The sequence below is a fragment of the Bos javanicus genome, chromosome 11 (assembly GCF_032452875.1).
Source record: "Bos javanicus breed banteng chromosome 11, ARS-OSU_banteng_1.0, whole genome shotgun sequence".
NCBI classification, from domain to species: domain Eukaryota; kingdom Metazoa; phylum Chordata; class Mammalia; order Artiodactyla; family Bovidae; genus Bos; species Bos javanicus.
The window spans coordinates 30,008,492-30,032,417 of NC_083878.1; the positions used below are offsets into that span (position 1 = coordinate 30,008,492).

The following is a 23,926-nucleotide window of genomic DNA, read 5'->3' on the forward strand; positions in this document are numbered from 1 at the left end:
AAGGAATATTGTATTTGACTTCAGGGTATTGCCTCAAGATTCTCTGAGGGTGTCCTGTATTATCCTTATGGAGGGATAAGGATTATTCCAAACACTACTTCTGAAACAAAACTGACTTTATTATATGCCTAGCAAGGAGTACTGCAGGGCAGAACAGATTCCTGAACAAAGCAACGAGGGGATCTTCATGTGTTTGTACCAAAGCACAGCTGTTGCTGGTTGGGGCTGGTTTCTGGGATTCTGGATTCCATAGTTACTTATTCAGGGCCTGGGATTAGGGCCAAAAACCTGTCAGTCTTCCAATTTCTTTCTTTAATTTGGAGAATAGGAATTTACTCACACCTTGTGACTTTTCTAAAATAGGAAAAATCCTGCATTTTCAGACACCTGGCCCAAGAGTTCAGATAAGGAACACTGGACCAGAAGTATTTAACTCACAGGTTACAGAGAGGATTTAATTAATCTATATAAAATGATTGGATTTGATTGCTGCCCGTAAGAGGAAAGCTGTGTAAGTGGTAATACACCATAAACTCTTACAGGACCTGCCACTTAGCATTCAATTGTAAAATTCAAGTACCTACTATATGCAATGCTTTGCGAATAGAAAGTGAACAGAAGACTTGATCTGCTGATTTAAGTCTGGAAGTCTGGATCTCCCCCCCCCGGTTCTTTGGGTATGGAATCTAACCGCAGGATTTTCACGCAGGCGCTGGCAGGCGTTTCTCCGCAGGGGGTCTTTCCGTGACCGTTGGGCTTACCCTCCTTGTACTGTCTAGGCGGTGCACGCGCTCTGCACACACCGGCCCCTACGTGATCGCAGCTCCGGTGACTCTAGATTCCCTTTCAAAGACCAACGTCTTTCCGAGGTGAGGAGCCCCGCAGCCGCGCCAGGTTCTATGTGGGTCGAGGTTTCCAGTCCTATCCAGCCCCGAGCGGTACCCGCCTAGTCGCGAGCGGCTGGCAGCACCACGGGCTACTGCCCCGCGCAGCGGCGGGGTGACCCCGCCCCTCCCCACGTCTCTTGGCGCCCGAGGGGGCGGGGTCGGACGCGCGCCGCCAGTGGCGCCGCCAGTGACGCCGCCCGCGCACGCCCAGACGCCTGCCGATTGGCCGCTGGGGCCAGAGTTCCTCCCGCGGAGCGCACCTCCCCCCAGATTTCCCGCCAGTAGGCCCCGCGCGGTAGCTGCCTTGCCTCTAGTGGCTCTGTCCGACAGAGCGGTTGAGCCTCGGCCTCTGTGGCTATGTCGCGACAGAGCACGCTGTTTAGCTTCTTCCCTAAGTCTCCAGCCGTGAATAATGCCAACAAAGCCCCCGTCAGAGCCTCAAGTGGAAGCAGCGCCGCCGCCGCTGCCACCGGGGCCTCCCCTTCCCCAGGCGGGGATGCGGCCTGGAACGAGGCCGGGCCTGAGCCCCCAGCGGGTACCACGTCGCGGGCCGAGGCCAGGAACCTCAACGGAGGGCTGCGGAAGTCGGCATCCCCTGCGGTCCCCGCCAGGTAGCGGCGTAGGGGGGGTGCAGGGAGGTGGCCTCGCTGGGTTAGGGTTGCGCGTCCAAGCCCTGGGCTCGGAGGAGGTGGGGCTGCAGGGAGAATTGGGGGTGTAGCTTGTAAACAGGGTGTGAGGAAATCGGCCGTGCAAGGAGAGGGGGTTGGCAGGGAGGGGAGGACGCACTTAGTTCAGAGGTGGAGGAGGAGAAGTCCGCCAGGTGCGGGAGGAGGAGTGGAAGGTGCTTGGAGTAGGAAGGAGAAAGGGGAGAAGGGAGTACTGGGGGGTGGGGCGGGAAAAGAAAAGAGCTGGCCTGCGCTGCGCGCGGTGCGCCCTCTGGGCGAGGGAGGGGTGGCGCCTGCCCCGGGCGGGGGAGGGGTGGCAGGAAGGAGGAATGCCCGCGGCAGGGATGGACGCCGGGAACCAGCAGGTTGTCGGGGCGCGGCGTGCTTCGAGTGGGATATCCGGAGGATGTTCCCCCATCAGAGCCGGGATGGTCCATTTCGAGCCCGCTAGTTGCTCGAGGAACACCCTCGGTGTTTGGATTAGAGCCTCGGATGCGAAGCCTCTGGCGGGGTGGCTGTGTAGGCTCTTGGGGTGGGTGAGTGTTACTTTCTGTAGGAATCTTGGGGCCTCCCTGGCGGCTCAGACGGTGAAGAATCTGCCGGCAATGCGGGAGACCCCGGGTCGATCCTTGAATCGGGAAGATCCCCTGGAGAAGCGAATGGATACCCACTCCATTATTCTTGCCTGGAGAATTCCATGGACAGAGGAGCCTGGTGGGCTACAGTCCTTGGAGTTGCAAAAAGTCTAGGCTCTACTGAGCGACTAACACTGGGGAGTGGACCGCAAGTTTAGAGCGCGGGGGTGTGTCAGCTGGTAAACCAAGTGGCCTGATTGGTCCGAGTTAGGATTGCAGGGGCGGGGAGCAGAAAGTGCAGGGACCAAGCTGGGTCAACGTGTAGATAGATTGCATATGCATCAAAACAGATGGAAAGCTGAATGTTAATTTTGACACCTGAAGTATTATGCGAGTTGAAAATAATATTAGTTTAAGAAATAGTGCGTCTTTTTTTTTTTTTTGCCTCACCAGGAAAGCTCTCGGGATCTAAGTTCGGGGACTAGGGATTGAACTTGGGCCATGGCAGTGACAGCGCGGAATCCTAACCACTAGACCGAAAGCACTCCCCGAAATAGTGCATCTTTTGTTGGGGATTTCAGGGGAGGATGTGGGACTGTAATTTTTTCCTGAATTGAGAGCCCCCAAAGGCCTTGATAGGGCTCTGGGAGAGGGATACGAACGTGATAAAGGGGAAGCTTGCCCGGCGGTGCCTTCCTCTCCTAGGCAGTTTGGTGGTGTTTCAGGGTTTGGCTGGCCTTTGTTGAAGTAGCGGGCGACATTTTGAAAAGCTCGCACTTACTGTATCCCGTGTATTGCATTAGGCATAAAGTGTAATGGCAGCCGTCTGAAAGGGTGAAATAGTGGTACAAAAAAAAAAAAAAAAAAAGCACACATTCAAGATCAGAGAGCTGAGTAGTTGATTTCGAATGCCTTGCGTTTTAGGCGTCCCACAGATTTTTCAAAGTGCGGCTGTAATTAGTGTTACCTTCCTCCAAGCGACCCTCTCAGGAAGTTTATGTAGTTGCCCGACAAGTGGCAGGATTTGCCACCCCAGAATGTGTCTTTGGCATAGAGGTTATTTTGAGCTGAGTATTTTTTGAGAAGGGGAAGATATGGGAGAAGCTTTGAGAACACTAGAAGTTATTCTTCTGTAAGGGAAATTTACATTTAAAAGGGAAATCTCCATTTGTAAGGATGCCTGCCTCTCTGTACAAAGAAGAAAAGGGAGATTCCATAGGCACTGAATTGAAATCTTAATAACAAACATAGCCTTGTTTTTTATTCTTTTCTTGGTAACCTCCCTGGTCTCCCTCCCCGGCCCCCTATCTTTCCTTTGTCTATAGCTGAAGACAGAGGTTTAAGGTGGTAACGTGGGCCATCTCCAGGAGTGTTACTCAGGTTCCCTTTCTCAGCCAAGAACTCAGATGGGTAGACGGAAAAATACTTTCCCTGGGGGTGGGATGAATTGCGAGATTGGGATTGATGTGTATGTACACTATTGATACTATGCATAAAATACATAACTAATGAGAACCTCCTGTATAACTCAGGGAACTCTACTCAGTGCTCTGTGGTGACCTAAATGGGAAGGAAATCTAAAAAAGGGTTATATGTATAAGTATAGCTGATTCACTTAGCTGTACACCACAAACTAACACAACATTGTAAATCAATTATACTCCAGTGAAAATTAAATATTTTTCCGAAATAATTTTTTTCCTTCCCTACATGGGCATCCTCTGTAATGGATGCATGGTAAGAGATGTACAAAGCATTAACGTTCATCTAAACTTGAATTGATTCTTCCTGCATCCATTCTAAATGAATGGAATTATTTGTTGTATGGTTGTGCTTTATATTTTGAATAGCATATGCAGTTTTTTTTTTTTTTTTTTTTTTTAGGTCTGAATTTTAGAAACTCATAAAAGACTTATAAAAGAATAATATTGTTTACACTTGACCACCTACTAGGTCTATAGGACTGCTTTCAGGGTATTCAGGAAAAATTGGCATTTGATTCTAGGTTTCTAAAGAGCTCTCCATTCATTAGATAGATTTGGCCTTCACTTAATAAATGTTAACATACCTCCTCTGGCAGGCACAGTATTGGGTGTTGTGGAACCCGTATACAAGAGTGAATAGGACAAGCAAAAAGGCAGTTTTAGAGCAGGAGCAGAGCCGGTGAGCTCTGTTCACTTTGGGGGGAGGATGGGGTATGTATGGGTCTGGGTAGGCTTTCAGCTCTAAGGCTGAGACCAGAGGATAGGTAAATAGAGGTTAGCTCAGCTGCTGTAGAGGTGAGGGGGTTTTAGGAAGCTGGTGCAGGAAGAGGAGGGTCCTGCCAATTGAGAATGAAGACAGGAGGCTGGAGCCTTAGGTATGAGGAGATCCAGTCTCTGCTATGGGCTACAAAAACGTTTGGACTTTTCCTAGGGGTCAGTTGGAAGAAGTTGAGCATCTTTCAGTGGTCATTTGTCATTCAGTTTCCTCTTGTGCACCAGTGTTAACGTGTTTTGTCTTTTTTTCTTTCCTTCCCCTAGTGTCTTTGTCAGGTGTGATGCAAAAGTCTTTTTTTCACCTGGGTTGAGAAAGAGGAAGCAGTTGAGGTGACATCACTTTGAGTAAATGGCTGCAGGATGTATGTCTATGCACTCTGGGCCTGCTTCTCAGTACTTCATTTCTTCTGTAGCCTTTTAAAAAAAAATTTAAGTTGTTATTGAATTTGTTGCAATATTGCTTCTGTTTTGTTTTGGTATTTTGGCCAGGAGGCTGTGGGATCTTAGCTCCCAGACCAGGGATGGAAACCACACCCCCTGCATCAGAAGGTGAAATTTCAACCACTGGCCCACTAGGGAAGTCCCCTCTAGCTTATTAAGACAATTGAAAGAGCTGTGAGGAAGGCTTCTGACTACCTAAATCTGGATTTTTTTTTTTAATTTTATTTTTTTTTTTAATCTGGATTTTTAAAGCAAATCTTAGCTGGTTTATTTTTTGCAATCTCAATAATTATCTGTTGATTATGAGAAATGAGGACAGTAAAAAATTTTAAATGTGTGCCTTGTATTCATTTATAGGAGTGGTGCGTCAGACCGTGACAAGGTTTTTTTTTTTTCCCCTAAGAGCCTTTAGTTAAAGGTAACAATCTGCCCTAGTTGTAGGTGCCTTTCCTTCTACTTTTCATACAGTTAAATCTATTTATAGTAATATATTCTAAATAATATCACACTTAATGTAATGATATTAGTTTTTGTAAGAAAAGAATTCAGGCTTTTAAAAAAGTATCATGGTGGACTTGGTTTCACAGACTTAATTTTATTTAATCGATATAACTAAAAAGGTGCTGAACTTGTTACACTAATTTGGCCAGCAGGAGCCTCTTTTAAGCTGGCGTTTATAACTTATAACATTATCTCAGAACTTTCATTCTGATGACGATTATCAGTTGTCCCTGCTCCTTGAGCTGCTTTCCAAAGAGCCCTGGTTTTAGTTTTTTTATAGGCTTCTTTTCTAATAATATTTAGGAAATAGTTTTAGAGGCCAGTTTGGATGATAATTTATATGGTTGTCCTAGACCTCACGCATAAGTGATAGATGGCCATAGTTATCCAAGCCGAAGGAAGGAAAGCCAGGTGAGGGGCAGAGAGGTGCAGGTAGATGGGTAGGTGGGTAGGTGTGATGGGAGCCCTTGGTAATAATTTCTCTGGTTACTTCTGTTTTCTCATTAGCTATTTGAGGGTAGGGGAATTCTACTCTAATATTCTACGTTGAGAAGTAGATACAAACACTGATAGTTGGCTTGAGAGTATGTTCACCTTTGTGAAACTTGTGTTTATATACACACATTTTTTTTACACATAGCCAGTCTAAGTTTATTGTTTATAGGAGCAAATTCTAGCATTGCTTTTGTATCTACTGATTCTGTTTTAAAAAGTAGACAGAAATGTTGCTTATAAATTTGGGGCACAAGTAATAATCGACACCAAGGTAATGGGCTGAAGAGGGAGCAAAAATAATGGCATTTTTTAAAGCAAAAGTGTAAGATTGTTCGTATATATTTAGCTTTATTAAGTAATTTCTTATTTTTAGTGGTGTGAAGTTGTGTTTTAGTTGTATGTTTTACACTTGTTTTTCTGAGCTGTCACCTTTCCTCTTACCTTTTTAAAGCTGTCTTTAAAAATCCCAAGAATATCAAACATTTGAGATACATTTTCATTTTAAAAACAAGGGAATTCCCAGGTGGTCCAGTGGTCAGGACTCCACACTCTCACTGCCAAGGGCCCGGTTTGGTCCTTTCTCGGGTGACTAAAATCCCACAAAGGTGTGTGGCACAGCCAGAAAACAAAAACCGCTTGTAAAATCATAGTCGAATCATATTTATAAAGTAGGCTGCCAGAGTCCAGCTCCAGCAGCCAGGGAATCAGCCTGAAGGAGTGTCTGCGAGTATTGATGGAGCCTCTCATTCATATTTCTTGGTCTGCATATTTATTTCAAGCTTAAGATTCTCTTTTATACTTTTATAAAAGCATTAGGTCAGAGGTTTGACATTTTCAGTTCCCACTGACCCAGATTTGTTGTCTCCATAAATCATTGTTGCCCCTCAGAAGGAGTTCCTGCCTCATAGATTCTCTTATCTACTTCTCATGTGTCCTTGTGAATACACTGTAACTCATGCTAATGTCTGGGCTGCATACCACATTCCTCAGTTTATTTCTTATCTTTCTAAATCCTGTTTGCCCTTAGTATCCTGAGCTCACTTTCTCTAAAAAGGCTTCTAACCACTAATATCTCCAAAATGCCTTATTTCTATCAGCTGTAGTAAAATATGCTAACATTACAACATTCCTTAAATCTTTAGCTTCTAACTATCTTAATTATTCCTAAGCCCTAAATTCAGTAAATTCCTTTGCCATAAACATTTCCCTCACAAATAGGTTTCAGATAGCAGTTCCTCCCATGGCCTCAAGCTGCAGCCTATGTGCTCATCCTGGAACCTTGAATGTCAATGATTAACTTTATGAATTATTCTCTGAGCACAGCTGCAGAAGGCTTTGTGCCTTCTTATGCTCCTCTCAAGAACAGTAAGCACCTTAATGTTCTTTTCAGTCAACTCAGCCGAGGAGAGGAAAAAACAAGTCAGAATCACAAGGCCTAACTCCTTCATCCCGGGTCCGTGCTTTCGGGACAAGGAGAAGGAGTTGGGGCCGTGCCTCCATTTTGTCAGTAATGCCTAACACAGCTCCCGACAGTAGGCTAATTTATAGGCTAATTCCTGTATTTATTTTGGGATTTCACATTGGGCTCCAAGAAGAACCATTCTACATTGTAAAGTGACTTTTTGGCCTAGATATTTTCAAATTGGATTTGCATTGCATGGGGTTTGATGATCCTTGTTAATATTTAACACAGCCCTAGTTATCTGAAAAGAGAAAGGTATTAAGATTGTCAGGAAACGGAGCCAAATGTTAAAATACAGTGAAGTCTGAATACGACTGTTAAATAAAGTTTCAAGTAGAGCCATCTCTGGCTTTGTATCCATCTCTGATTTTATAAAGTCCTCTGGCTCTTTAAGGATCAATGTATGAAAAATAGCAGATATTCAAATTATAGTACATTCCACTGTGATCCCATGCTTAAGTTATAGTTAGATATTTTAAAATAGGTATTAGTATTGGTAAAAGTCTGAATATTTGCATGGATTAAAATTTATGTTCCTTTTATTTTGATATTTTGTGGAGACTGCACAACTACTAGAGATCAGAATTTTAAATTAACTTTAAAGAATTCATTTGCACATAGAAAGTCAGTAGATTAAAAAGAATTTTTTTCTGAAAAGCCTTTTAACATTGGGGAAACTATCCATTTTTTTTTAACTGTATTTTTAGTCTTAGCATTTAGAGTGTACTTCTGCTTTCTTTTTTTGGTTGCTCCAGGTAGTGAAGGCTTTGTGTCCTAACCACTGGACCACCAGGGAATGCATTCTGCCCGTGCCTCCCCCACCCGGCCCAATTCTTAACAGCAGAGTTAAGTTATACATAAGATTCTGAAAGTATAAGTTTATGTTGAGGGTGAGGTGATGTTAAAAAAACAATTTTGTTTTTAAACAATTCAGTTTATGATGGCATTTTAGCTTTACAGATCTGATGATTGTAATTAGCTTTTTATGTGTTTCTTCCTCTAGTGAGGATGCACATTTATTTGCTTTTCAAATACATTTAAAGACATTAAAATTTAAAAATTCTTTGTTTATTTACTTCTGGCTGTGCTACCATTGCTGTGAAGGCTTTGCTTTAGTTGTGGCAAGCACGGGCCCCTCCGGTTGCACTGTGTGCCGGCTTCTCATTGCTGTGGCTTCTCCTGTGCAGAGCATGGGCTCAGGGCACTCGGGTTTCAGCAGTTGCAGCTCCCAGGCAGGTTCTAGTGTACAGGCTCAGCAGTTGTGCACGGGTTTGGTTGCTCCACCCCATGTGGGATCTTCCCAGATCAGGGCTTGAACCCATGTCCGCTGCATTGGTAGGTGAATTCTTTACCACTGAGCCACCAGAGAAGCCCTAAAGACATTACATTTTCAAGTTGGTTGCTTGGAAAGGAATCTATGTCAATTTGAAACCTTTGAACATCATTTTACAATTTGTTGTACAGTTTGTTCGCTTTTATACAAATGACAGTTTTAAGGTAACAGTCTTAGAAAGCTCAGATTTCCTTTGGGATAAAAACTATATTAACTTAGTACTGTTAAAGGTATAGAACTCAAAGTTTTTTCTCCCATGTCTTGGGTCTCAGCTGGAAACTTGAGTTACTCTTAATTGAGGACAGACAGGAACTTTCAGGAGGCAAGTGTGGCCATCTCATATTTTTTGCTTAAGAATTTTGATCTACATATTTAGTTTCTAAGACATCTGAGATACTTGCAAGTGCTTTGTTGCTTCACAGAGATAAAACAGAATTGTTAGTTTTGGGGCATCCTGATCCCTTGAACTGCAAATGTACCACCAAGATGTTCATTCTTGTCAAAGTCCCTGATGTGCTAACTCTTTTCTAAAGAATGTGTAACTCTTACAGACATGTATGTAATGAAATAGCTACCTTTGAATTAGCCATACCTTAGTCCTTACCCTCACATGGGCAAGGAAAACAGTCTTCACTTTTAAAAGCACTAACACTTTGTATGAAAGTGAAAGAGGAGAGTGAAAAAGTTGGCTTAAAACTCAACATTCCGAAAACTAAGATCATGGCATCCGGTCCCATCACTTCATGGCAAATAGATGGGGAAACAATGGAAACAGTGACAGACTTTATTTTTTGGGGCTCCCAAATCACTGCAGATGGTGACTGTAGCCATGAAATTAGAAGATGCTTGCTCCTTGGAAGAAAAGCTACGACCAAGCTAGACAGCATATTAAAAAGCAGAGACATTACTTTGCCAACAAAGGTCCATCTAGTCAAAGCCATGATTTTTCCAGTAGTCATGTATGCATGTGAGAGTTGGATTATAAAGAAAGCTGAGTGCGGAAGAATTTATGCTTTTGAACTATGGTATTGGAGAAGATTCTTGAGAGTCCCTTGGACAGCTAGGAGATCCAACCAGTCCATCCTAAAGGAAATCAGTCCTGAATTGGAAGGACTGATGCTGGAGCTAAAACTCCAGTACCTTGGCCACCTGATGCGAAGAACTGACTCATTTGAAAAGACCCTGATGCTGGGAAAGATTGAAGGCAGGAGGAGAAGGTGACGACAGAGGATGAGATGGGTGGATGGCATCACTGACTCAATGGACATGAGTTTGAGCAAGCTCCGGGAGTTGGTGATGGACAAGGAGGCCTGCAGTGCTGCAGTCCATGGAGTTGCAAAGAGTTGGACATGACTGAGCAACTGAACACTTCGTGAACTTGACTCCATTCTGGCAACCTGACTCCATTTTGGCCAGCCTGAGCTCACCTAGGGGAGGAACTGCTTCAGACTAGCCAGTGATGAGTTCAGGCTTCTTGATGTACACATCAAATTTCATCTCTTAAGGGATGAAGGGCAGCCAGGCCGGACTGATGAGTATCCTTACTGGTTCCTGTCAGAAAAATCGACTTTGGCCAACAGTTTGTAGTCTGATGTCTGAAGACTTTACAGCCAGACATATGCTTCCTATGAGGAGACGTGTTCATTGGCATAACATGTATTTGCTCTCTGGTCAGTCTTCTAGAAGTTACTGTCATAGAGTTCAGACTCCATTCTGATAGTGTATTTATATATGGACAAAGGTTATTTTCCTCTTTTAGCAACAGAAAAGGGTACAAATTTAGGGTACTCTCAGAACCTAACATACAAGGAAAGCTTGTGGTTTCCTGATCCCAGTGTGATAGACTTTGTGGTTAAGTGGTTGCCCGGCTAAGTTAAGGGAAAGCCTGCTTGACAGTTCCACACAGAGATAAGGATCTTTGTCTCCTGTTAACAAATGGATATGTTAGTAATGAGGAAACACTTAAGATACCTGAATTGTGCAGACATAGCTCCCTGTTTGAAGATGACCCCTGTGGTGTTTGACAGCAATAATTATAAACTCATGCTGGTCACTACAGTTTTCTAAGTTGAAAGAAGAATGTACTTTAAAGGCCCTGGATGTAAGCACCAGCTGAAGCCATGCTCCTGTTCTGGTTTCTTTTCTGTCTAGCATAGGGATTTCCACATCCACATTTTTTGAAGAGAGAAATACTTCAGTTTTATGATTGAGCCTGAATAAGGTGGCCTTAACTGATTGTTCTAAAATATCTGAAATATTCTCTTTTGTAATGTACTTATTTTATATTTGTCATTATTCAGTGAAAACCTTTAAGCAGGCTTAGAAAATCATGGTTATATACTACTGGAGCAGGGTTTATAGTTGTTGTGGCCTCTCTATCACTGAGGGACTCTTGTATAATTCTCCTCCTCCTCTCCCTTTCTCAGGAAATCTTCAGGGCTAAGTCAGTTTTTGTGAAGATTAGATCTCCTGTTGATTCTGTAGGTTTATTTATACAACTAGTTGTGTACACAACTATTTTGGGCACAGTACATACTTACCTCTTAAGTTTTCCCACAAAACTAGATTTTTAGGGATGGGCTAGGGGTATTAGTCTGCTGGCTTTTGGGGTATTTGGAATACATTGGAGCAAAGTTTTAATGAAATAATTTTTAATGTAAGTATAGCAAATTTGCCTAGGCATTATGCTTGATATTTTATTAATACTTTGGGTCAGATCCTGTTCCTAATGTATACATGTGGTAGTACAGATGTAATAATTTGAATCACATGTACAATGAGTTTGTCTTTTTCCTGCTATTACCAGTCTATCAGAATTCTGCCAGTTTTTAAACCTTGAATAATTGTGAGATAATTTCTAACTTTAATACCATTATATTTGTGTTGTCTTGTGATATTTGCTTATGATTTTTAAAAATGACTTGAAAATTTGATTTTAAAAAATCATTAGTTTTAGAATTTCTGTGCCTGAATATTAATGCCAGAAAATTTCAAAGGTGTCTTAAGATACCTTCCTTAGAACTGCTTGTTTGTCGTAATTGCCTTTAATGTAACTTAACAAAGTATTAACCAAATTATGTATTTTCTCTTGGCAGCAGTTCTTGTGACTTCTCACCAGGTGATTTGGTTTGGGCCAAGATGGAGGGTTACCCTTGGTGGCCTTGCCTGGTTTACAACCACCCTTTTGATGGAACATTCATCCGTGAGAAAGGAAAGTCTGCCCGAGTTCATGTACAGTTTTTTGATGACAGCCCAACACGGGGCTGGGTTAGCAGAAGGCTATTAAAGCCATATACAGGTAAGAGATTTACTTTGCAGGTTGGGTATGTTTGTAAGATAGAACCCACGCACATGTGAGTCTGAATGTTCGTGTCTCCTACACAGTGGATTTAAGCATATTTTACTCCAATAAATTTTAAGAGTGGGTGTGGTAAAAGCGTCTAGCATGGGAAAAGGATAAGATGTAGCTGATCTTTGGCCAGTTTGTAGCGTGGAGTTGAATTTTTATTTCTGTCCTTCTGAGCGACTTATAGCAATATCAAAATGGCAACCCACTCCAGTACTCTTGACTGGAAAATTCCATGGACAGAGCAGCCTTGTAGGCTACAGTCCATGAGGTCGCAAAGAGTCGGACACGACTGAGCGACTTCACTTCAAACCCTTAAAGGAAAAAGGACTTCATGATTGGATCTCCTGATGGATGACAATGCCAGATTCAGACATGAAAAAAAGTGTTCCTATCTTGCTGCTACTGCTGCTAAGTTGCTTCAGTCGTGTCCGACTCTGTGCTACCCCATAGACGGCAGCCCACCAGGCTCCCCCATCCCTGGGATTCTCCAGGCAAGAATACTGGAGTGGGTTGCCATTTCCTTCTCCAATTCATGAAAGTGAAAAGTGAAAGTCAAATCGCTCAGTCGTGTCCGACTCTTAGTGACCCCATGGACTGCAGCCTACCAGGCTCCTCCATCCATGGGATTTTCCAGGCAAGAGTACTGGAGTGGGGTGCCATTGTCTTCTCCGGTTCCTATCTTAAAAGGTTCCAAAAGAAAGACAGTGTAGCCAAGATACAGAACATATAGATCAGTGACATACTCTAGGACAGGTGGAGAAGCATGCGACCTTGGCTTCAAAATGCTCACCTTATGAGCACATCTGAGTTGAGTTTCACATCAGAACTAGACTTCCGGAACCTTGACTCACTCTTCCCAGGCCCAGCCGTATTTATCACAGACATCAGCAGTCCTGCACGTATGGTTTCACCTAGGCTGACTGCACCCTGTCAGTCTCCTGCAGTGCATGTGCAGGGTGATTGCAGGATGCATGTCATCCTGGGCATGCACAGGTTTTTTCCATTATCTTCAGACTCCTGGCTAGGACATTGCTGAATTCAGTATCTTGGAATCAGAACAGTGGTCAGTTTCCCAGAAGCCTGGGAATCATGCCCTTTTGGTCGTATCACTCCTCATCCTGCAGGGCAGATAGGCCTGTGTAGAAACCTGATGTGCAGGGCGAGAACAGAGTAAGAGAATTTACTTTAGTCTTCTCCATTAATTTGCTGTATAATCTTGGCCAAAGTAACTTCTGTTTGCTTATATGCAAGTTGGACCAGATGATAAATGAGGTCTTTTTCCAGGACTAATTTTGAGATGCTAAACCAAGCCTTGGCAAAAGATGACTAAAAAGAGATCAAAAGTTTATGTTGTAATTATTTTATAAAGATGTGCATATTGCTCTTTGCCCTTTAAATTTCCGAATTGTTGCAAAACGTTTATGTGAATAAATCCACAAAGAGGTGTGCATGAAAACAGTAGGCTTTTGGTCGGGGGGATGGTCTTAGGGTTGTAGTTTGCATTAGAGGTTTTGGGGAATGGTGGTGATTGATACTAGATCGGCAGGGTGAGCACAGCTGTAACAGGCACTTTGGGAAAGTTCACAGCCACTCTTAATGATTTTGACTGCTGCAGTTTGTAGTTTTGGTGCAGCTCTTTAGAGAAATAAGAAATTGCAGCTTTGTTTTAGGCAGCTCATAAAAGTTGCTAATTCCATGGAAATTTAGGATGTCCCATCAGTTTTAGTATACTGAAAGGAGGGAGTAATGTAATGTTTGGATCTGTTAGACAAATTCAGGTTTGATTTGCAGCTGTTACATTCAGGTAGAAGAAAACAGACATTCCTAGTTAGGCCTCTTGGAAAAGAATTAAAACAATTCTGTACCATTATAATTGTCTATATCTAACCTTTTGCTCAGTGGATAGACATGTCATTTAATACTATAGCTCTTTGAAATGAAATGAATAAAGGAAAAGTTTTACTTTAAAACAGAGCAAGACATTTTTGATGCAACTGTTTTGAAAAAACTTTAAAGTCTGTCCTGGGTTATTATCCTCCCAAAATTTAGGGCTCCTTAGAGTAGAATTTTTTTAAAAATCTGTCTTATCTAACTACCTACCTTGGGAACAAACTTATTGTTAATGTCATTGCTTCATTTAAGTTACAGTGTAGTTTTTGCCTTCCTTAAGCAATGTCTTTTAAAAAGGGTCTCAAATCTCCTTTACATCTTATGCCTCACCCGAAGAGGTATGGTTTTAGGGTCCACAGTCTGAGGTCTTTCTGGAAGAGAGAGTGGTCCTGGGTGAACCAACAATTAAGGTAACTTACAGGAGGTAAAATAGGTAATTCCAGTTTCACTGATAGTTTTACCCTGAAAATTCTTTCTGTGAAGGCTTTATTGATCTTATCTATATCAATCAAAAATAATGGGACATTAAAAATTATACCTGAAGGACTTCCCTGGCAGCCTAATGATTAAAACTGCACTTCCATTGCAGGGGTACAGGTTCCATCCCTGGTCGGGAAACTAAGATCCCATGCGCCTTTGGCAAAACAAAACACCTTGATGGTTATCATTCTTGTTCGTTAGGGCAAGTGTTATACATTGAGCCAAATGTCCAGCGAACTGTTCTTATTTATAAATAAATACATGTTTGTTTTTTAGGTTCACATTCAAAGGAAGCCCAGAAAGGAGGTCATTTTTATAGTGCAAAGCCTGAAATACTCAGAGCAATGCAACGTGCAGATGAAGCCTTGAATAAAGACAAGATTAAGAGGCTTGAGTTGGCAGTATGTGATGAGCCCTCAGAGCCAGAGGAGGAAGAAGAGACGGAGGTGGGACACTGCTAACAGGCAGTTGTTACTATTGTTTGGAAAATGTTGAAAAGTAGGGAGGGACATGTTAGAGTGGTAATTTCCTATTTATTTCAGTTCAGTTGCTCAGTTATGTCCAACTCTTTGCAACCCCATGGACTGCAGCACGCCAGGCATCCCTGTCCATCACCGACTCCCGGAGCTTGTGTTTGGTACTCATACACACATTTTCTTACACCTCTGATCATATTCAATTACTTAGAGTCCTCAGCAGTCTAGCACCCTTTTTTACTTAAGTTCTCAAGTCTGCTGGAAACACACATGCTTATAGGAGGGAATACCCTTTTGGTAACCAGTATAGAGAGCTAGGGACAGTGGGACATGGTGATAAAATTGATTGTGGTGTCTGATAGTAACTTTCTGTATGAGGGTGTGGAAATTATCCAGTTTTATGTTCTAGTGCTTTTTTGTTGTATTTTAGATTGGTAAGAAAAAGTTGAAAGACAACCTTGGTTTCAAATATTAATTGTCACTTTCAGTGAATTAAATCTTAAATGAACAAATAATGGGTATACTTAAACATTATTTTCTAATTTAGTAAATTAATGAGATGTGCTTAAACAGAGTCATCTATAAGCTGCTTGATTTTGTTTTATTCTATTCTATATGAGATAGGCATATAAAATACATATTTTAAGAGAAACTGGCACTTCAGTGGTGGTCCCAGAGCTGGGGGCCTGGGTTCGATCCTCATCAGGAACTAAGAGCCCACATACAACAAGTAAGGCCGATTAGTGCAACTAAGAACAAGCGCAGCCAAAGCAAAAAGAGAGAAAGAAATGTTTTTAATCTTATTTTTGAGGTTGAGACCAGGGATCATAACATTAATCAGATGTTTAGATCTGGGTAGTAATGACAAATCATTTAACCGTGTAACTACTTTACATATGAGGGAGGTCTATGAGAACTGAACGTGGCTTGCTGAAAAAAAATAGAGCTGGTTTGTGGAGGAGCAAGGACTAGAACTAGAATGATTACTGTTTTTTTTTTTTTTTTTTTAATTGCAAGTAATTTATAGAATGGTAAACTTTATATGTTCAACTGTAAGAGGAGAGATGACCCTGGAAGAAAGACAAGTTTTTTCTACAGCTGTGACTGTTAATGAGGACATCACCTATGGGTATTGTCATGTATGGTCATCCTAAGGACTTAATTAGTATTGAATAGGAAAGAACTCTCATGACAGAATCACTTAATCCTGTATTGTGATATTTGTATTAATTTTAGGTGAAACTGAAATTGCTATCCATTGAGAAAGAAAATAGTTTATTTCTGAAGGTGGGTTCTTCTCTTGATATATGAAGCTGTAGCATATTGAGAGAGATTCCCTAGCAATATTGTCATTTTTCCAAATTTTACTCTTATATTTTAAAATATTCTTTGTCTCTCAGGTAGGTGCCACTTACACATCAGATAAGAGTGAAGAGGAAAATGACATTGAGAGTGAAGAGGAAGTGAGGCCAAAGGTGCAAGGATCCAGACGAAGTAGCCGACAAATAAAAAAACGAAGGGTCATATCAGACTCTGAGAGTGACGTTGGTGGCTCTGATGTGGAATTCAAGCCAGACACTAAGGAGGAAGCAAGCAGTGATGAAATAAGCAGTGGCGTGGGGGACAGTGATAGTGAAGGCCTGGACACCCCCGTCAAAGTTGCTCCAAAGCGGAAGAGAATGGTAACTGGGAATGGTTCCCTCAAGAGGAAGAGTTCAAGGAAGGAAATGCCTTCAGCCACCAAACGAGCAACTGGCATTTCATCAGAAACCAAGAATACTTTGAGTGCTTTCTCTGTCCCTCAAAATTCTGAACCCCAAGCCCACATTAGTGGGGGATGTGATGACAGTAATCGCCCCACTGTCTGGTATCATGAAACTTTAGAGTGGCTTAAGGAGGAAAAGAGAAGAGATGTGCACAGGAGGCGGCCTGATCACCCTGATTTTGATGCATCCACACTCTATGTGCCCGAGGATTTCCTTAATTCCTGTACTCCTGGGATGAGGAAGTGGTGGCAAATTAAGTCTCAGAACTTTGATCTGGTCATATTTTATAAAGTGGGGAAGTTTTATGAGATGTACCACATGGATGCTCTTATTGGGGTCAGTGAACTAGGGCTGGTATTCATGAAAGGCAACTGGGCCCATTCTGGTTTCCCTGAAATTGCATTTGGCCGATACTCAGATTCCCTGGTCCAGAAGGGCTATAAAGTAGCACGAGTAGAACAGACTGAGACCCCAGAAATGATGGAGGCACGATGCCGAAAAATGGCACACATATCTAAGTATGACAGAGTGGTGCGGAGGGAGATCTGTAGGATCATTACGAAGGGTACACAGACCTACAGTGTGCTGGAAGGTGACCCCTCGGAGAACTACAGTAAATACCTTCTTAGCCTCAAAGAGAAAGAAGAGGAGTCTTCTGGCCACACTCGCGTGTATGGAGTATGCTTTGTTGATACCTCTCTAGGGAGGTTCTTCATAGGTCAGTTTTCAGATGATCGCCATTGTTCCAGGTTTAGGACTTTAGTGGCACACTATCCTCCAGTACAAGTCTTATTTGAGAAGGGAAATCTCTCAATGGATACTAAGATGATTCTCAAGAGTTCATTATCCTCTTCTCTTCAGGAAGGTCTGATACCGGGCTCCCAGTTTTGGGATGCAGCCAAAACTTTGAGAACTCTCCTTGAAGAAGGATATTTTACAGACAAGTTAAATGAGGACGGTGGGGTGATGCTACCCCAGGTGCTTAAAGGTATGACCTCGGAGTCAGATTCTATTGGATTGACACCAGGAGAGAAGAGTGAATTAGCCCTCTCTGCTCTTGGTGGTTGTGTCTTCTACCTCAAAAAATGCCTTATTGATCAGGAGCTTTTATCAATGGCTAATTTTGAAGAATATGTTCCCTTGGATTCTGACATGGTCCATGCTACAAGACCTGGTGCTGTCTTTGCTAAAGCCAATCAACGAATGGTGCTAGATGCTGTGACATTAAACAACTTGGAGATTTTTCTGAATGGAACAAACGGTTCTACTGAAGGGACCTTGTTAGAGAAGATTGACACCTGCCATACTCCCTTTGGTAAACGGCTCTTAAAGCAGTGGCTTTGTGCCCCACTCTGTAACCCTCATGCGATCAATGATCGCCTGGATGCCATAGAAGACCTAATGGTTGTGCCTGACAAAATCTCTGAGGTTGTAGACCTTCTTAAGAAGCTTCCAGACCTTGAGAGACTCCTGAGTAAAATTCATAATGTTGGGTCTCCCCTCAAGAGCCAGAACCACCCAGATAGCAGGGCTATAATGTATGAAGAAACCACATACAGCAAAAAAAAGATTATTGATTTTCTTTCTGCTCTGGAAGGATTCAAAGTAATATGTAAAATTATAGGGATTATGGAAGAAGTCATTGATGACTTTAAGTCTAAAATCCTCAAGCAGGTCCTTACTCTGCAGACAAAAAGTCCTGAAGGGCGCTTTCCTGATTTGACTTCAGAACTGAACCGATGGGATACAGCCTTTGACCATGAAAAGGCTCGAAAGACTGGACTGATTACTCCCAAAGCAGGATTTGACTCTGATTATGACCAAGCTCTTGCTGACATAAGAGAAAATGAACAGAGCCTCCTGGAATACTTGGAGAAACAGCGCAGTCGAATTGGCTGTAGAACCATAGTTTACTGGGGAATTGGTAGGAATCGTTACCAGTTGGAAATTCCAGAGAATTTCATCACCCGTAATTTGCCAGAAGAATATGAGTTGAAATCCACCAAAAAGGGTTGTAAACGATACTGGACCAAAACAATTGAGAAGAAGTTGGGTAATCTGATAAATGCCGAAGAACGGAGAGACGCATCATTAAAGGACTGCATGAGGCGACTGTTCTATAACTTTGATAAAAATTACAAGGACTGGCAGGCTGCTGTGGAGTGCATCGCAGTGTTGGGTAAGGCTTTCAACAGGTTTGTTCCTAAAGCTTTAGTTAGTGATGCCCTGGGTGCCAGTTTTATATTGAAATTATAGCCCACTGGAAAGTCCCCATTGACTCATAACCCTAAACTCAAGTAATGGGTATATGTTTTGATCAAATTTCAGTTGAATTTATAGTATTTGAGAAATGTTGCTTTTCAGCTGTTTTTGAAAGGTGCATAGAACATTATGTTCTAAGACCTGCTGCAGGTCTTAGTTGTGGCACTTGTGATTGCTGCAGCAGCAGGCAGGCTCTAGCTCCCAACCAAGGATGGAACTTGTGCCCCGTACTGGGAGCACGGAGCCTTCACCACTGAACCACCAGGGAAGTCCCAAGCTACGATGTTATGTTAATTTAAAACTATCCCTTGACCTTTGTTTTACACTCTACACACATATTTGAAAAGATTTTAATCTTTACTTGTTCTCTTAGCCCAAGTTATCACACCTACTTTTCTGAGTTTATTTCTGAGAGCCCAGGTTTATGTATTTGTAATTACGTAACCTCTTCAGTTTCCTAAATAATTTCCTTTTTCTTTAAACTTCATGGCCAACTTATTTTGAAGCCTTTGCTTATTTTAGAGTTTTGAAGTGTTTTTTTAGTTCTGAGGGTTTTTTCCTGTGTTTTGACAATTTCTACTTTGAGGGGATAGATTTCTTAAGCTGAAACTAGATGTTATTTCTCATTTTAATAATGAAGTAATGAAGTACTGTAACAAAGACATGTAAAACATTTAGGCTGATGACTCATTTCCAGCTAATGAATCCATTAACAAAGCAGTTTGTATACTGTGCAGTTAGAACAATGTCACTGCAGTGTCTACTTACAGAAAAAAATCTGCCTTTTCTAAAGTGGAACATGCTACCTCCACTAAAAAAGCATTTCTGAAAGACTTTTTATAGAAGTTGGGCCTTTGTTGGTTATCTCAAAAATAATGAAGCCTCACTTTTGTCCTCTCTTTACCAGATGTGTTATTGTGCCTGACCAACTACAGTCGAGGGGGTGATGGTCCTATGTGTCGTCCAATAATTCTGTTGCCAGAAGAAGATACTCCTCCCTTTCTAGACCTTAAAGGATCACGCCATCCCTGCATTACGAAGACTTTTTTTGGTGATGACTTTATTCCTAATGACATTCTAATAGGCTGTGAGGAAGAGGAGGAGGAAAATGGCAAAGCTTATTGTGTGCTTGTTACTGGACCAAATATGGGAGGCAAGTCTACACTTATGAGACAGGTAAAGTGTTACAAACGGTGTTACAAAACTTTGAGTGAATTTATTACACATTTAAGCCATTGTTTCCCAAAAAGCTCATGATAGTCACTGACTTACTGGTAAGCAGAGGAAAACTCCTTAAGTCATGAACTGTGTTCATTTCATTGGTCAAATATTTGCCTGATGTTAAAGGAAGTACTTCAGTTAAGAAGGTGAAGTTGGTTCAGGCCATGACTTTTATGAGCCCTGACTTTGCATCCATTTCCTTTGAAGGTTAGATGTATTCATAATGAAAGAAAATTATACAAATGTACATTTGTTCTTAAATTAGGTTCATTTCTAGGAAACCTTAGAACCATTGCACTTGTTCATACAGGAAAACAAATATAATTCATGACCTTTAGTTAACTGTTGGGAACTGCTTTTAGGGAAGACAGTAAATGTATTTTCCTAACCTGTCAGGGGTTGGCTAGTTACTGAGCTAAACATGATTTAGATTTAGGTTTAGAAAAAATGTAACAGAGACACTGGGCCCTTGACAAAAAATTTTTGCTGACCCTCTTATTCTACTGTACTGTATTATATACTTTATACAAATTTGCTGACTGGAGAGGAGCAGTAAAGGTTTTTAACCTTTTCATTTTAAATCAAAATTATCTAGAGAGCACAACAAAAAAAGTACCTGGGAGTTGGGGTGTATTCATCCTCTGAAATTGTTTGGTTTGCAGTGGGTTCTAGGCATCAGCAGTTTTAATCCTACTGTTCAGCCAGAGTTGAGAATCAATCACTAGTGTAGTGGGTTAGTGTGTATGTTCTGAGGTTTTAAAGCCAGTTAGGCCCTTGGCCTCACTTTTCCTACATGATTGTGAAGATTGTTTTTTTAAGAGTGCCTGACTTCTAATTAATGTTTATTAGCTTGGCTTATTATCTGTCTTCTGGATATACATAGATATCTCTATCTCTTAATATCAGTCATAAAATACTTTTTCCTTCTTCATTCACAGGCTGGCCTATTAGCTATAATGGCCCAGATGGGCTGTTACGTACCAGCTGAAGTGTGTAGGCTCACACCAATTGATAGAGTGTTTACTAGACTTGGTGCCTCAGACAGAATAATGTCAGGTGAGTTATTTTTCTACCTAAGGCTCTGTTATTTGACAATTCATTTATGCAAGTTTTAACATACTAAAAGTAATCTTTTTGTAAAATTTAATCTTTAGTACCGCTGGGTAGTTGATAAGATTCGAATGATACACCTAAAAGATGTTTCTGCTGTTAAAAGAGGATTCTCATTTTGATCACTTTTTTTTTTTTAAGGTGAAAGTACATTTTTTGTTGAATTGAGTGAAACTGCCAGTATACTTACACATGCAACAGCACATTCTCTGGTGCTTGTGGATGAATTAGGTAAGACATTAAAATTTCTAAAACATTAGTACAAAGACTTATTTTTCTGGAAAATGGTCTGAGGGACACATTTCTTAAAGAATATGAATATACCCACCTTTGTCCATAGACCCCCACAGTTGGCACTAAGGTGGCAATTTCTAAATCCTTTTAAAATTTAAATTATAATACAGGGATAATTGGATAATAAGGCTATTTAAAGTGAACTAAAAGGAAGTTTCTGAAGCATAGTGGCACTTGAATAGTATTCCTGAACTCCAAGGGCTGATAAGAAGGCCTACTTTAGCTAGAGAGGGCCTGTTACAGAGTGCTTTTGGATGTACTAAGCCGATACTCAGTACATTTTAAAACAATTCTGAGGCCTGTCCTTTTTGGAATGTAATATGGCAGACTGTATAATGTACAGTTACGTATATTTTCATAGGAAGAGGTACCGCAACATTCGATGGGACAGCAATAGCAAACGCAGTTGTGAAAGAACTTGCTGAGAACATAAAGTGTCGTACGTTGTTTTCCACCCACTACCATTCATTAGTTGAAGATTATTCTCAAAATGTTGCAGTGCGCCTAGGACACATGGTATGTATGAATTGTTTATTCAAAAATTGTGTCCGTTTTTGAATGGGTCCTTCCATTGCCAGCATGTAATTTTTCTTTTTTAGGCATGCATGGTAGAAAATGAATGTGAAGATCCCAGCCAGGAGACTATTACCTTCCTCTATAAATTCATTAAAGGAGCCTGTCCGAAAAGCTATGGTTTTAATGCAGCAAGGCTTGCTAATCTTCCAGAGGAGGTTATTCAAAAGGGACATAGAAAAGCAAGAGAATTTGAGAAGATGACTCAGTCACTGCGGTTATTTCGGTAACTATAATTGGATATAACTTTACCACGCGGTTTCAAAAACAGTAAAGGGGTGGATGGTGCACTGTGAAAAATGCAAACTAACTTTATTTTTTTTAATTTTAAGGGAGGTTTGTTTGGCTAGTGAAAGGTCTACTGTGGATGCTGATGCTGTCCATAAGTTGCTGACTTTGATTGAGGAATTATAGACTACATTGCAAGCTTTGAGTTCACTTTTGACAAAGGTGGTAAATTCAGACAACATTATGATCTAATAAACTTTATTTTTTAAAAATGACCATTTTTCCATTTTCTTTCTAGGAAATTAAACCCTTTTAATTCTTATCTACCTTCTACATAATGGTTATTGAATACTCCACAATATATTAAGTCTAGATGTTATGGTACATGCATACACTTTCAGGCTGTTTATACCCACTGTCACCAATACACATAAATGGAGGGGGGGGGGGGCTATGAAACTGTATAGGGCTGTATATATACTTGTCTCAGCTTAATGCGGGAAATTGTTTTAATTTCCAGCAATTTGTCTAAACTGTTCAAAAAAAAACTATGAACAGAGTTCAAATACAGGACTGTTTTGAAGAGACTTTCTAAAGTGTACTTTTAAAACATAGTAGTTTTTACCTTTCACAAAACTGAGTTACAAGAATACTTTTGTTTTACAGTGCATCCCTTCCTAGGAAGTCTCATTAAAACACTCACTCTTTCTAGGGGTGATTTTGAATGCTGCACAGGGAAGGGAAGGAAATAATAGTCTTAACTTTTCTTAAAGGATACCAGAAACATTGCTGGATATAATTTAAGATTAGTGTTTTCTCTTTCATAGAAAGAACGTACATACTGGGACATGAGTACAGTTACAGCAAGTCTAGGTGTGCTAACAAAACAGGGCACATTCAAGTACAATAAGATTTTGCTTGAAATTAAAAACAAACTACATGAGATTAAAGCATTAAAATCATATTTCTCAATCTGAATACATGTTAAAAAAAAATCAAAATAAACGCAGAAGTGCTAGCTCACATTTTTACCATATTACAAAAGCAATTGGTACCCACGTCCGTAAAAGCAGCAACAAAGCTGCTTGTCTATTGAAGAGTAGTACTACTGCAAGTTGGACTGCATTCAATGCTAGTTGTAAAAACACCAGCTTTTTTTTCCAGAAGTTGGTATCTGTACAAAATTGAAGCTTATTTTCTTCACTTCTGTCCCTTCAAAAGTCTTTACACAGTAATGCTAAAACACCCAGCTTTGAGATCCTGAGTCAATATATTGCCACTTTCTTTTTGGTAGCTTGAGCTTCATAGTGTCAACTGACCTTGTGTATCCATTTTTAATACAGTCTCTTCCTGTAGCATGGGCAAATATTTTAAATCTTCAAAAAAAAAAAAAAAAACCAAAACGTTTTAAGTTATGATGTTAGAATGGCAGGACTTTTTCTTTAGGGAAGGTATTCAGTTGTGCTGCAATGTATTAGATTCTATAGGTGGAGCAGAGTCATATAGTGTATCTGTATCATGTGTAGGCTCACCAGCTAACGTACAAGGATTAGACAGTGTTCCAGCACCACAGTCACAGAAAAACCTAAAACAAAATATGAAAACCCAAAGATTAGGAAAGTGAGGAGAGGAAAACAATTGAGTAATACAGCAAGTGTGC

At 41.1% G+C, this 23,926-nt stretch overlaps 2 protein-coding genes and 1 long non-coding RNA gene across 6 annotated transcripts in view; 1 reads left to right on the top strand and 2 right to left on the bottom strand.

Moving 5' to 3' along the window:
- Positions 1-662: 662 nt before the first annotated feature.
- On the bottom strand, positions 663-14,617 carry LOC133256991 (uncharacterized). The gene is made up of 2 exons (XR_009739365.1): positions 12,757-14,617; positions 663-8,657 (listed from the first exon to the last, which is right to left on the bottom strand). It is a non-coding gene; the product is annotated as an uncharacterized LOC133256991 (long non-coding RNA).
- Positions 1,245-22,541, top strand: MSH6 (mutS homolog 6). Of its 2 annotated transcripts, XM_061432293.1 has the most exons (10): positions 1,245-1,498; positions 11,713-11,915; positions 14,613-14,782; positions 16,213-18,757; positions 19,748-20,016; positions 21,000-21,117; positions 21,313-21,402; positions 21,827-21,981; positions 22,065-22,264; positions 22,371-22,541. In XM_061432293.1, the coding sequence occupies exons 1-10, from the start codon at positions 1,245-1,247 to the stop codon at positions 22,450-22,452; spliced, it is 4,086 nt and encodes a 1,361-aa protein (XP_061288277.1). In that variant the 3' UTR covers positions 22,453-22,541. The 2 variants fall into 2 exon arrangements, with proteins under 2 accessions (XP_061288277.1, XP_061288278.1); XM_061432294.1 differs by lacking the exon at positions 22,371-22,541 and having other exon boundaries at positions 11,716-11,915; positions 22,078-22,242.
- FBXO11 (F-box protein 11) overlaps positions 22,508-23,926 on the bottom strand; it is a 112,218-nt gene continuing 110,799 nt past the window's right edge. For all 3 annotated transcript variants that reach the window (XM_061432296.1, XM_061432295.1, XM_061432297.1), the window contains one exon: positions 22,508-23,851. In XM_061432296.1, the coding sequence (XP_061288280.1) occupies positions 23,722-23,851 (130 nt within the window). In that variant the 3' untranslated portion in view covers positions 22,508-23,721. The remainder of the gene's footprint in view (positions 23,852-23,926) is intronic.

What these genes read in the sequence shown, in the direction of transcription:
- MSH6 (XM_061432293.1), top strand. Translation starts at nt 1,245, where the DNA reads ATGTCGCGACAGAGCACGCTGTTTAGCTTCTTCCCTAAGTCTCCAGCC. An exon ending in AGGAGGAAGAAGAGACGGAG is followed by an intron (nt 14,783 to 16,212) that starts GTGGGACACTGC and finishes TTTGTCTCTCAG; the next exon opens with GTAGGTGCCACTTACACATC. An exon ending in CAGTGCGCCTAGGACACATG is followed by an intron (nt 21,982 to 22,064) that starts GTATGTATGAAT and finishes TTTCTTTTTTAG; the next exon opens with GCATGCATGGTAGAAAATGA.